A 14,584-nucleotide genomic window follows, 5' to 3' on the forward strand; every position below is an offset into this window, starting at 1 on the left:
TTTTTGGAAATAATAATCGTAAAATATACAATGCAGTTTTTTATATCTATTTGAACCTTTATATGACTAATATCACGTAAAAAATATTGTATTGAAATGTCATAAGAAATTAGTGAGTTTTAATCAGAGGTGGGCAAACATTGTGAGCGTTCATTTTTGAAATCCTCTCGAAACGAGTGAGCACTTCAAATACGAAGGTCGGTTGGTCTTGTTAAGCGATAAAGAGAAATTGAGCCAGCTCAGGGCGAGGGGTCGGACATTTACCAAAATCCCGTACACTTTGTCTAAAATCGCCAAATCTTTCAACTCTGTCTATGGTAAATTAACATTGAAATCCCAAAATCACTTCAAAAAATAATGATAAAATCGCCAAAATCTCTACGAAATCCCGAAATCCCGTACAAAATAATGGCAAGTGTCCGACCCCTCGGCTCAGGGTGATCGCCGATTAGTTCGCTCAGTCAGTGATTTTTCACGGCGCGGTGAGCGAGATCGGCCGATCGACGCGCTAGCCTGCTCAATTTTAAGCGCCGCTTCCCCTAGCGGCGGGATAATTCGTTCACTAGAAAGCGCTGACGGCGGGCTGAGTGAGATCGCGCCGAGAGAAGCGCTGGTTTTTTAACATTGGAATTTCTCATCCCAGTGAACGACGGGGTAGACTGTTTCCCGGAATTCGCTCAAACCGCTGTGAGAAAAAATTTTCAGTTCTTATAAACTATTTCTTAAAAAAGTGCATTGAATAAAAAAATCGACAATAAAATATTATTTGTATATTTTATTCTCACCGCGCTGTGAGCGAATTCCGGAAAAAAGACTATCTCGTCGCTCAGTGCGTTGAGAAATTAAAAAACTAGCGCTTCTCTCGGCGCGATCTCACCCAGCCCGCCGTCAGCGCTTTCTAGTGAACGAATTATCCCGCCGCTGGAGGACGTGGCGCTTCAAATTGAGCAGGCTAGCGTGTCGATCAGTCGATTTCGCTCGGCCTGAGCTGGTTCAGTTTAAGAGAGAGAAAATAGCATCGCCAGTATTGAGCACTAGCTTACTTGATCACTCAAATTAAAAAGGTCTGAGCGTTCATTTCAGAATTCGCTCACAATTTTTGCCCACCTCTGGTTTTAATAATGTACGAGATACGCGCAGTTAAGCGAAAAAGCAGGCCAGGATGGCAGCATGGTACCAGAGATGGGCCACACTCCGGAGAGGAGCCCCAATACCAGAGGGAATGGGAGGGGACGCAAATGGAAATTTTTCACCTTTACAGCAGCAACAATCGTTCCCTTTTAACCAGGTAGCTTTTTTTTTCATATTATGGCTTAGCAAAAACACGACGTTCTGTTTAAAGGTGAAAAGTTTCCGTTATTTCCACAAGCACTATATAAACATTACCTCGCGGTTCCTGGCTCTCGGAAATATTACTTCTTGGCGATTTCCTGGCCTATTGAAGAATTGGAAAATTTCCCCCGAAAGCTGGGGGTAAATAGACACTCCGTATTTGGCCAGACTTGTTTCTTGGTTTTGTGCTACTTGCAGCCTACTTCCAGGGGCTAGTAGGCCACACTTGCTGTCTGGCGCTCTTCGTAGGAAAAGGGGGAAAAAACAGGCATACTTCTCAACTCACCCCCTACAACTCCTTAAATTTTTTTGCATAACCGTTTGAAACACCCTGTATAAATGTTTATTTTTCTTAAATTGGTATAGAAAATTAAAAATGGCATGTTTTGTTATGTATTCTAAGTCATAGATTATTCATAATTAAAGGTTGGTGTGGTTCCAGCCTTACGCTGTTTAATAACCAGGAAGTACAAATACACGAATTATTGCGTAAGTATAAATTTTTTTATTAACATAATATTAAAAACGACCAGTTTCGGCAGTGTTAGTGCCAGCATCAGGAATAACAAAAGTTCTGTCGCGGCAACACCATTTATACAGACAATTTTTTTTTTTTTTGAGATACACACACATCGGTGTCGACCCGAGGCCTTAGACACCAGCACACACACAATAACTGATTAATCAGGGCGAGATATGTGTAACGGCCACGCCAACGGGGGGATACGTGGGGACAGGGGTGGGGACACCCTTGGCGGAAGTATTCCGACCACCCGTTAGGGGATTGGTGGTCGTCCTCACACGGCCATCCACTAACTCTGCCTCCCAGACGTCTGGGATTACAGGAGTGAGCCACTACTCCCGGCTTTTATTTTATACAGACAATACAGATTAAAAACAAAAAAGGGGGGAGGATTCTAAAAAATTGATTTCCACGCAGAATTAAGGTTCTTTTTCGTTTCATAATCTCAATACTTTCACGAGTATTGCGTTGAGCAATAATTTTAGAGTTGTTAAAATCTATCACGTGAACTGTTTTTTTTACTATGGTAGGCTGCCGCTGATTTGTTCCACTCACATCGGTTTAGGTGACCTTTATGTTCCGAAAGTCTCTTTTTGAAATTGCGTTTCGTTTGACCTATGTAAGTTTGGTCACAAACCATACATAGTATTTCATAAACCCCTTGTCTGTTGTCATCCTCGAGACGGTCTTTTCCGTTATTGAGATTATTTTTTAGTTGGTTCTGGGGCTTAAACGCGATTTTTATATGCCTTTTTTTAAGATAATTACCGATTTTATCAGATATTACTGGAAAAAAGGACAAGGTTGAAAAGGTTTTTTTAATATGCTCTTTTATGGGAATTAAATTAGTTTTAGGTTTTATATATTCTCTTCTAATTTTATTAAAGAGCCTTTGTACCATTCCAGCGATAAACCCATGATTAATTGCAATATTTTTGAGGTAACTGAGTTCATTTACAATGTCAATAGGATCACTACAGATTCTAAAGGCCCTATGAATTAGGATCTTGTATACACCTACTTTTTGGGAGTGGTGGTGACATGATTTTTTATGGGGGAAAAGACTAACACTAAATGGTTTTCTGTAAACGTTGGTTTTAAAACCATTTTTACCTTTTAATTTCAAAACTGAAACGTCTAAAAAATTAATACACCCTTCAATTTATTTTTCAATTGTAAATTTTATGTCCAAATGCATTTGATTAAGGTGATTAAAAAATATATCTTCATTGTGACCAGTTTCAGGAAATAAGGTAAAAGTGGCATCCATATATCTAGTGTAAAGGAGAAACTTGAGAAGTGGCCAAAGCGTGTGTTTCAAAGTATTGGGGAAAGTGGACTCCCCATACTGAGACCATTGCGTTGTTTGAAAAAAATTTTTTGTCAAAGGTGAAATAGGAGCTAATCAAAGTCATAAGTTCATTACATTCGGTGGGGGTATAGTGATTTTTTAGTTTGTCGATAAAATCAGTGTTACTATTACACACAAAATTATGCTCTGTTTTTAAAATATGTAACTTATTTGTTAAGAATTTTCAAGGTTGTAAGTTGGACTGTTATTATGTTAATAAAAAATTTTATACTTACGCAATAATTCGTGTATTTGTACTTCCTGGTTATCATAGATTATTTATCATATATAATATTAAGGAAATTAGAAAATAATGTTACTGAACTCAGTCCTTCTCAAAGTGAAAAAAGGTACTTATGATAATTTGAGCCTAAATCTTTATAAAACGTGTATGTATTAAATTTTGTAGAAGACTATAAAATGACATGTATTCTAAAATCTTATACAATAATTAAGGTAATATCTGCTAAGAAAATGGTGAATTGTACCTTCTCTTAAAAGCTTATTTGTTACTTTCCCCGTTACTTTGTATGGTGGATATCATTCGACACTAAATTGGCATATTGTCCGTCCGACAAAATGATTATTCAGCGGTTTTTATAATAAATAATAATAATAATCAGCTAGGCTAATACCCAAGGCACCACCCTGGGCCTAAGTCATCGAGCGACTTTTAAAGCCTTTAATTCAAGTGGCCGGATTACAATGCGTAGGAGGGTGGTGGCAAGCCCTGCAAGCCAACAGCTCCCTACACTAACTATTACCGTTAACCTCAACAAGTTTTTATGGAAGGGGAAACCGAAGATCTCGGGGCAAAAACCCCTTAAACCAGTGGGGAAATAACTTGCAAACTCAACGCAGAAGGAGTTGTTCCGAGTTTTCACCCAGTGCCACAAGTTGGGATCGAACCCGGCTCCTCTTGCTGCGAGGCGAAAGTGCTAACCACTCCACCACCCCACATTTATTCGCAATTGAAATCCACTGGAGTTTATAGAACTGAATGCCTTTGAATCCTTTCATTACACTATTGAGAAGTTTATTTTAACTAATGTATGGTAAAACTTAAAGGACTTTACTCATATACATTATCTAATTGCTAGTGTTGTTTGTTTTTGGCGGCTGCTAAAAAGGCTCTTAATCCAAGGGTGTGTGTAAAATAAATTAATAAATATATGCATATCATACATTTGCATATTAGATCTTCATAAGGTGCACACGTACCTTCCTATAAGGCCAAGCGTATAAACAACTTTCTCATTGGCATTGACATTACGTATTTATGTATATATGTGTATGTATTTGAATTTATATAAATATATTTATACGCGTATATTTCCATATTAAAGGTTGGAACAATTTTCAATAGGTGTAAACGTATCTTGCAACTTAGTTTAAAACGTCTTTTCCATTGACACTCTCATTGTTACTGAAAAACAACGCGTTTACGAGTACGCGTTGTTTAGAAATTGTCTTTTAAATCACCGTAATATAGCAAAATCGTTATGAGACGAGTTCACTTGGCGCGAGGTTACCATGACAACGAAGTAGCGTGCGGGGTAACACATCGCTGTCTTTAGTAGTACAAACCGGAGAATATTTTGTTTTACAACGAAATGGTTTTGGCCGAAGCTAATGAAGCGGCAATCAATAGCGAATAGCCTGGCGTCCTTTGTTTCAGCCTAGAAGCTTTGCTTCTCCGCATTACTAGAGAAGTGCTGTTTTACGTGATCGGGATGGTAATTTGCTAGCGGACTAGACCTACGCCTATTTTTCTGTTTTTTCCTTTCATTTCGCGACGGGTTCCAATTTCTTCATACTATTAGTTGACATTGCTTCATTTGATAGTAAGCTTAGTTTGAGAAGCAGTTACAGTTTTCATTGGGTTTAACATATTTTACATGATTTTTCGACAAAAATATAATTTATTGCTTCTTTTCAAATACGCCGATTCTCGTGTGAATTTTGGTGCCGTATATGTTCACACTATCATTAACATCCCAGTTTAATTTAATTTAATTGATTCATACAGTGTTACTTAAAAAAAGGTTTAAAGGCTACAGTTTGACCATGTTAATAAGTTAAATGGGTATGAAGAAGTCCATGTGCGTAACTTCAACATTCAAGCTGCTGAAAAATAACGTTGTGTGATTGTCTACAAACAAAACCAGGTAAATATTTGAGATTCAAATCTCGGTAATACTATACGACTAAAGGTTTCCAACTTGGGACAAGATTATTTTTTAAATTCGGTCTTGAGAATAACGGTAAACTATCACATTAATGTTTAAGGGCTCATAAAAACTAGTTTTAGCTCAAATGATTTCCATAACATTTGGTTAACTGTGAATTTTCCAATTAAATGCTTTTTATCGTTTCAGCCGAACCAAAAGAACATAAGATGATTGGTATGGAAGATGGAATTCTGGATAGCGTGCCTCCTCCAGTTCTCAGAAACGAAAATGGGAATGCCACCCGGGGAAGACGAACTCCGCTCATCATGTTGAAAGGAGTCCGGGAAATTATACGCAACACTAAGTAAGATGGGATCAATTCATTTCAAACAGGTATTTTTAAATCAAAATATCATCTGGTAGAGTCAATTCGTAAAGTCAGTAGCGGACATTTTACCAGTTGCATTTCCTTCCATAGGAGGGGGCACTCGACCGGTTTTCTACAGACTAGATCGACTACACCACCTTTTGGTCCAAATTACACAATTTTTAGAATTATAATTAACATCTTTTGTTGACTATGATATGAAAACAAAACCCTACTGATAAAGCCCGGAGGAGGAGGTCACTAGGCTTTAGGTTCTCTTAATAATAATGATTAAATGAAAAAATAATTACTATTTAGTCATTTTAATCACGATTAAATTATTTAAATCACGGTGTAATCATTTTAATCACGATTTAAACATTTCAATTACGGTTTAATCATTTTAATCATTTTAATCGCGTTTTAATAATTTTAATCACTTGTCAATCATTTTAATCACGATTTAAACATTTCAATTACGGTTTAATCATTTTAATAATTTGAATCGCGGTATAATAATTTTAATCACTTGTCAATCATTTTAATCATGGTTTAATCATTTCACTCACTATTTAATCATTTTACTCACCATTTAATCATTATAATCATCATTTAAATCACGTTTTAATCCTTTAAATCACGTTTTAATTATTTAAATCACGTTTTAATCATTTAAATCTCGTTTTAATCATTTAAATCATGGTTTAATCATTCAAATCACGGTTTAATCATTCAAATCACTATTTAATCATTTTTATCACGATACAATAATTTCAATCACCATTTTATCAATTTGGGCATTAAATAATATTTTCAATCAGGATCAGGGGCGCAACGAAGACTATTTTATTGTTTTCTTTGAATTCAAAATGAACGCTTCTGCAACTCGAGCGGAGGTTGTGTTAGTGACCGTTTCTTAACTGGAGAAGCTTTATTGAACTTTCAATTTCACCAACTCAACTTAAATTCGCCGCTATGGCTAAAGACCTGATCACGATTTCATAATTTCAATCACTATATAATCTTTTCACACCAGGTTGACCAAGTTAATGATCCATATGATTAAAATTGATATTATATTTAGAGACACGATACTACACGACTTAGATAAAATGATTGTTTAATTAAAACCGTAGTTTAAAAACATTACATTTCGCGAGCTTTCGAACGGTGGTTCCTCGTCAGGCTACATTCCAATCCTTTTATCTAAGTCATGTAGTATCGTGTCCCTAAATATAATATCAATTTTAATCATATAATCTAACCATGACTCAAAACTTTAATGTATATAATGATCCATAATATAACATTTTTGAAGGTCGAGTTATATTTTATTGCTGTATATTTCCGAGATTAATATTTTCAGGGTCGAAATCAGCATTTTCAATGTCAAGAGAGTCCCCTAATAATTAAATAAAATCTTGGAATCACGACTGGTACTTCATGGTAATTTAAAAACCTTTATTTTTATTCTTAAAAGTTTTCGCTAACTTTCGTGTACGAGATCCTTTGTCAAGCGTACGTTCTGGAATGATTACAGCGTTGTCATTTTTCGTCAACAATTTATCTTATCAATGTACAATAGTTTTTATATACATGTACACAACGTTTTTAATATTTAATTTTTATTTGTAACTCCCCCCCACCCCGATTTTTAATGCAAATTTCCCCTTATCTTAATTTAATTCTCCTATATTTTTAATAGCCACTGCTTCTTTAAAATCTCTTTTAAAATAATGTTGTTCTTTATAGAAAATCTCGCCATTTTCCAAGTCAAAATGATGTCTTTTTGTTGTCCGTATATCGTTTGCTATAGCTGGGAGTACTGGCGTACTCCTGTAATCCTGGGCGTCTGGGAGGCACAGTTTGTGGATGGTCGTGTGAGGAAGACCACCAATCCCCCAACGGGTGGTCGGAATACTTCCGCCACGGGTGTCCCCACCCCTATCCCCCCGTTGGCGTGGCCGTTGCACTTATCTCACCCTGATTAATCAGTTATTTTGTGCTGTTGTCTAAGGCCTCAGGTCGACACCGATTTGTGTATCTCAAAAAAAAACACAATATCGTTTGCTATACCGTTATATTTATCTCCAATATTTATACACTGCGTTGACTGTGCTTGAGCTGACTTGAGCCTATGGTGATGCCTTGATTATTAGATTATCTTCTCAAAAAATCTATTTTTTTAAACTGTTGTTTGTAGTGCCAAGGAGGACTGTAATAATAATCATCTGATATTACCGCCTTGTCCGGCGGGTACACCACCTCCCAGCCGAAGGAGGTCGATTTCCCTGCCACCCAAGGCCTCTAAGAAAACCCAATTGCCTTCGAGGAAGGACCACAGTTTAACGGAGTCACTTGTTGTCGAGATGCCGAAACAGGAACCTGAACGGCAGTTGTCAACGGATATACAGTGGCAATTACTGCGCCAAGGTAGCGTGCCCGTTGAAAGCGATCCGAAACTAGAGCAACTCATTTTCAGAGATCGAACCAAACGCAACAGCGCCGAAGCTCAAAACAAACGAAAACTCTTCGCTGCGACCGCTACCAACAAAGATATCGACAATAACTATCTCTACAAAGTTCAGACCTTCAACAACAACAAAAGGTATATATCGTTTTGAGATTAGTTATTCATAAATGATACTAGGAATGATTATCAGGTAAATTGAGAAGTTTACTGGACTTCGCTGTACCTACCATTATTGACAGTAACTATTGAATAGAATATACTACATTACTATTTTTAAGGGACACTAATGATTTGAATAGAAAAATTAAATTCATTGATTATTAAACTTCATTTAAATTTAAATTTTGTCACCATGCGGTAATAATTTAAATACGTTTCAATCTCACGACTGGTTTATTAAATTATTTAAAAAAAACATGTAATAATTTATTCGCGAGCTTTTGGGTGCGAGACCCCTTTTTAAACGGTTCTTCGTGACATATTTTGAAAGAGAACTGGTCAATTTTAACAAATGTGTTTTAATTTTTTTAATAAACCATGAAGTATCAGTCTTATGTTTAAATGTATTTATATTATTTATTATTCAACGAAAAATAACGTGTTTAGGTTTATTGACAATTTACGTGTACTTAAAAAAGGTTGTTGCCTAGACGTACTTGAAATAGTCCAGATTTTAAATCGCTTCTGGTTGTCAATTTAGAAAATACCGCATTACAGACGGGAATACTATTTTTATTTTTATAGATTGGGGAGGCCTTATGTCCCAGTTTTAAAACAACCCTTTTGAAGGCCGAGATAGCTATCTTAAAGTCAAGATCGTCTCACGGTCGATCCGTCAAAAATAAACTTGCATATCCAATTATCCCGCGCCTATAAAACACTTCGACAGTTGCGTCGTTTCTTGGGAATGGCACAGTATTAAAGTCGTTTTGTTAAATCTTTTTCTGACCAAGATTTCATTTTTAAAGAAAGATGCGAAGATGCGAAGTGTAAGTGGGGACCGATGCAGCAAACGGCATTTGCTACGTTAAAACAAGCCCTCATATCTGTCCCAGTAATGAGTGCGCAAGATCCTAGTCTTCCGTACGTAATTCAGTGCGACGCCTCGGCCACCGGTCTAGGCTGTGTTCTTATGCAAACAAATAAAGACAAAACATCAGGCCCAATGCACGCTATTCATTTCGCTCGCATAGGTACGGCCTTCCAAAATCTGTAACCAGCGATAACGAGGTCCAGTTTGCCTCCAATGTCATGAACACTACCCTAGGAGCTATGGGGGTTAGGCAAAAATTTACATCCTTTTATCATCCGCCGCCCAACCAGGCTAAGCGAAATAATTGGAATCTTTCTTATATGATAGCCTGCTATGTTGAGGATTTTCACGATGTCCGGGATGTACAGAAGTTTGCGATGGTAATGCGTTCAGGCCTACATGACTCAACTGGTTGTTCCCCCGCGTCACTTACGTTAGAGAGGGAACTTAGAGAACCCGGAGAGCCATGTCCAGGCCCAGATCCTTTATTAATAATAATAATAAGAATAATAATCAGCTAGGCTAATACCCAAGCAGTGGCGTAGCTGAGACCACAGAGGACCCCCCCCCCGAAAAAATCTCTATGAGGGCCCCCTTTTTAATTATTTTTATGGTTAGCGGGGGCCTCCCCCCCCGAAGCTCGAGGCCCCCCTTAAAGCTCGAGGCCCCCCCCCCGCACCGCGGGCCATGCGGACCACCAGCTACGCCACTGTACCCAAGGCACCACCTTAGACCTAAGTCATCAAGCGACTTTTGAAGCCTTTAATTCAGGTGGCCGGGTTACAATGCGTAGGAGGGTGGTGGCAAGCCCTGCATGGATTTGAGGCTTACAAAGGAGACACTCAGGCTCTCGTCCAACGTTTTCAATCTAGACTTGAGATAGCTCAAGCAAATATAAATTCTGCCCAAGAAAAACCGGCACATTTTTACAATAAAGAACGGCAGGATTTAGAATATGACGTAGGCCAACTAGTCCTAAAGAAAACCCATATCCAGTCCTCAGCAGCCAATAAAACTTCAGCTAAATTAGCAAAGAAATCGAATGGTCCTTATGTTATTAGTGACAAACTATTTAAGGTTACCTATAGGATCAGGGAATGTGGTTCTGATAAACTTTTAAGGGGTACGTTTTCCATAGACCAGCTGAAGTTGTTCCATAGTCGTGTAAATGAAGCCCCTATCGTAGTTACGAAAAAGGCCAAGCCAAAGGTGCCAGAGGCAATTAACCATAGCGAGCATCCTATGGTGTTACGCTCTCCTGGTAAATCTTCATATGATTCAGTTTAATTAATCTTTTGTTGTAAATATATGTATATCAGTTTTTTTTCGCCAGGGAAGTAATTTAGTTTCCTCTCGGATCGCTCGGAACTGGTCGTGGGGGAGTGTAACGACCTTTAGTGGTTTTATTAATGAACATCATTAAAGTAATTAGGAAAATAAATATTAGGCATATCTTTGAAGAGAGAGGGTTTTGCAAGAACCATAGCGGGGTCCTGGAAACATGCCTCAAGCTACCAATTTCCTTTCTATTGTTAAGCTTTGAGTAGAGGATTTATAGTTGTAAATATATATTTTCGAGGCAAGGGTTTTTGGAAGGGTATTTTCCCCGCTTTCTGAGGGTTTTGTGAAAAATGGAATTTTGACTACGTGCGGGAAAAAAGAATAAGAAACGATAACAAGAAAGTGCGCTTTTGGTTCGTCCACAACGATGACTTCGACTCCTCAACCATCTTCATTTGGACATGTTCCCGAGCAGTTTTTAAAAACTTAGAAAGTCGCGGTCGCCACGTTAACTTAAGTGAACGGAAATCAAGAAATGTGTGCGAGCCACCACCAGCGACGTCTTGACCCCACGCAAACCCTCGAGTTGGATCAAGTTAACTAAAGCGATGAGAAGAAACTATTATTTATTGCGGTAAACCAACCTTCAATCTAAGCGCGCTAGCTAGCATCTTCCTCGAGTAAGGAGGGACGTAATATGTAATCATCTCCATAAGGAGCCATGTATTATTCTTAATTCCATAAGGAATGTTTAACGTAAACTACTAGTCGTAGTGTCGCGGTTAAGGGTTAACCCACTCAAATAATTAAATACAGCTACTGGCCATAGTTAGTACTAATTTCTAGTTTGTTAAATGGAATATTCTAAGGGGTGTAGTTTATTAAGTAAGCTAGCTGGAAAGTAAATATTTGGTTAGGGACTGATGATTTAATTTGTTTTTATATTTTGTTCTTAATAATTGTTATTATCTTTAACATTATGATTAACATTTTGTTCACAAGTAGAAATCATCTGCCTTTAATTTAATTAGTGTATTACCTTATTAATTATCCATGTTTTAAATGTATAAAAGATAGGCTAAGTTGGTTGTTCGAGGGTAGTATTACTAAGATCAAGGTCAAGACCTTCCTAATTATCAGTGGCGTAGCCAGGATTTTGTTTCGGGGGGGCACACCATTGAAAAAAAGTAAAAAACTAAAAATATTTGAACGTACAACCATACGCCCCTGTGCCCCCCTGGCTACGCCACTGCTAATTATTGTGCTTATTTTGTGTTATAAGATTTTAGTTTATTTTCAAGATGATCATATTGAAGGTCGAAACCGGCGTTCTCAAGGTGAAGATCGCCCTTATTAATGTAGTTATTTTTTGTTATAAGATTTTAGTATGTTTTCGAGATAAACATTTTTAAAGTTGAAACCGAAATTTTCAAGTTCAAGATCGTACTAATTATTGAACTTACTTATTAGTTTTTGAAGATTTTAGAACATTTTGTTTTCGTCACATAAAATTAACCTCTGCTAAAAATGGCACTGTAGAAATGTGCTATTTGTGCCTAATGGAGAACCCAACCTTGACTATATTCTATATAATTTTTCGGTTTTTCAGACGTGTGTCAATGCCCGTTCAATGTTCGCCCGCTTCTTTATCAACTAAATTCAAACATTTAGAACTGAAAAACAAAGCTGGTAATTCATACTAACTTATTTTTTCAAATTCGTGTTGAAACGGACTTTGCATATTTTCAGCTAATGGAGCGAAATCTTTGTATCCACTGAAGGCGAATCATCAATTGAATGCTGAAAATAACTAAGTTATATTGTTGTAATTGTTTAAGAAAAAATAAAAATAATTAAGTGTCCCTTCACTATTTTCATGAAGTTTTGAATCTTAATATCGGCTGCTTAAAGTTACTTAACTAATTTATACTTTCATTTGATATATAATAATTTTCAATAATTTAAAAAATAATAAAAAATTTTACATCAATTTTTTACTGTTTTCTACATTTTAATAAATATTTTTTGAAAGTAATTTATTTTGAACTTCCGACGAATTTAGTGTTTCCACTTTATCAATTGATGAAACATTTATTTTAAACTGTTTAAATTTTAAATTTTAAGATATAATAATGCACCGTACTAAAAAGCTTTGCAAAACCGATTTTTCTGTTTGAAAATCGGAAATTGTTTTTCCAACTTATGGTAACCAAAAGTATACGTTGTATAATATTAATTTGAAGAGATGACCTTATTTATGTCTATGAGTATATTATTGAAGGTACATTTTATTTTAGAATTAAAGTATATTTTAGAATTAAAGTATATTTTAGAATTAAAGTATATTTTAGAATTAAAGTATATTTTAGAATTAAAGTATATTTTAGAATTAAAGTATATTTTAGAATTAAAGTATATTTTAGAATTAAAGTATATTTTCGATAATACATTTTGAAGGTCAAGATGGTAAATTACAAATTCTAGATCGATATTTACTAAATATCGACTATTACGACATGCGTTACTTTATTTGTAAACAAAAAATTCTAATGTGATAGTTTTAGAATTTAGAAAGTTTCTAATGATGCATTTCGCCTCGGAAATATCTTGATTTTATGTAATTCACATTTGAATTTATTTGCAGTTAGTTGATTCTACAATACCACTTTTAGTCCGAGCGAATAAGTATCGAACGGGTCAATTTTCTTCTAATGCGGAACGTGGCGAGGTGTGTTTCTAAGTTGATGTGAAAGACACTTCACTTTGATCATACATAAAATTAATGTGTAGAAATTCATATATTTTGAAAACTCAGGCAATCCAAACATAAATGTATTATTCCAGTATTTAAAAATTATGTTTCGGAATTACAAGAATTAGTAGAAGATTTGCTTCAATTTCAACCGTTTACAGAAATTACAGGTTACTTATCAAAATGCAGAAACACAAAAATACGTTTCGAGTGTAGCAGTATAGTCTTCGCTCACGAAGTCAAATCAGTAGCGGCGCTAAGGTTTTTTCACGGGTGGGCTAAATATTTTGTGGCCCCTAAGAATTTTGTGGCTCTTCCCATTTTAGTTACCCCTTATAATTTGGTGGCAGCTGTGGCTTGCCCTCCAATATGTCTCTTATAGCTTCTACATATTTAAAAATTTGAAAATTTAACTCAAAGTATAAATTGCACTCTTCTCTTTTTTTTACTAAACTCGTCAACAACTAACAAAGGATTGCCTCTTAACCTATTAGATAAATCTCTATTTATAGAGAGCAAGGCTAAATTTGTTAATCGATTTTCAGACATTGTTGTTCTTAAAAATGATTAGAGTCTATTAAGTGTACTAAAACTACGCTCTGAAATAGTATTAGCAACAGGTATGCATAATACAATTTGGAATTATTTTACGAGATCTGGGAATGCCTGCTCGTATGTCAATAAATATTTATAGCAATCGGAAACATTTTGCAAATTTTGAGGTTTAAGATATTCATTGGTTTCAAGCTGCGTTTGCAAACTTTCTGTGTTTATGTTTTCACCGCTTTTGGTACTAAATAACATTTTAGCAACGTTGACCTGATTTTTCAGAGACTCCATTTCAAAATTAAATCTTTTGTAGTTTTGACAAAAAGCAAGTAATTTTTTCAACGTTCAAAAACTCGCTCGAATTTGGGTCTGATGCGCAAAGTTCTTCATAAATAGAACAATTTTCTAACAATCTTTTTTTCATTTCTAATACGAATCTCTCTAAAATTTCAAAATAAGTTGCTTTAAGTTGGTCGCCAATAGTTCCCCGACTTCCTATAGTACCCGTTATTATGGTACCTTTTAACCTTTTGTTTTGAATAATTTTTCTTTTCATGGGTACTTTGACGGAACTATTCTTTTCTGGTACTGGAATTGAGGCTGAGAGAGCTAATTGTTTCGCAACATCCCAAATTTGATCGAATCTTTCAGAATTTCGGTCTGTTTCTAACTTTTTTATTGTGGCACCGTAAATTGCTACGGCTTGAGTTATAACTATTTTTGGATTTTGCAAATATTCAGACAACACATTT

At 35.9% G+C, this 14,584-nt stretch overlaps 1 protein-coding gene across 1 annotated transcript; it reads left to right on the forward strand.

Moving 5' to 3' along the window:
• Window positions 1-637: 637 nt before the first annotated feature.
• Window positions 638-12,345, forward strand: LOC149954435 (uncharacterized). The gene is made up of 6 exons (XM_090169898.1): window positions 638-687; window positions 1,759-1,821; window positions 5,585-5,741; window positions 7,948-8,352; window positions 12,141-12,220; window positions 12,281-12,345. Exons 3-6 carry the CDS (start codon window positions 5,605-5,607, stop codon window positions 12,343-12,345), a joined length of 687 nt encoding a protein of 228 aa, XP_090026024.1. The 5' UTR covers window positions 638-687; window positions 1,759-1,821; window positions 5,585-5,604.
• Window positions 12,346-14,584: the final 2,239 nt, after the last annotated feature.

The sequence above is a fragment of the Leiobunum rupestre genome, chromosome 3 (assembly GCF_980474605.1).
Source record: "Leiobunum rupestre chromosome 3, qqLeiRupe1.1.hap1, whole genome shotgun sequence".
Taxonomy (NCBI): domain Eukaryota; kingdom Metazoa; phylum Arthropoda; class Arachnida; order Opiliones; family Sclerosomatidae; genus Leiobunum; species Leiobunum rupestre.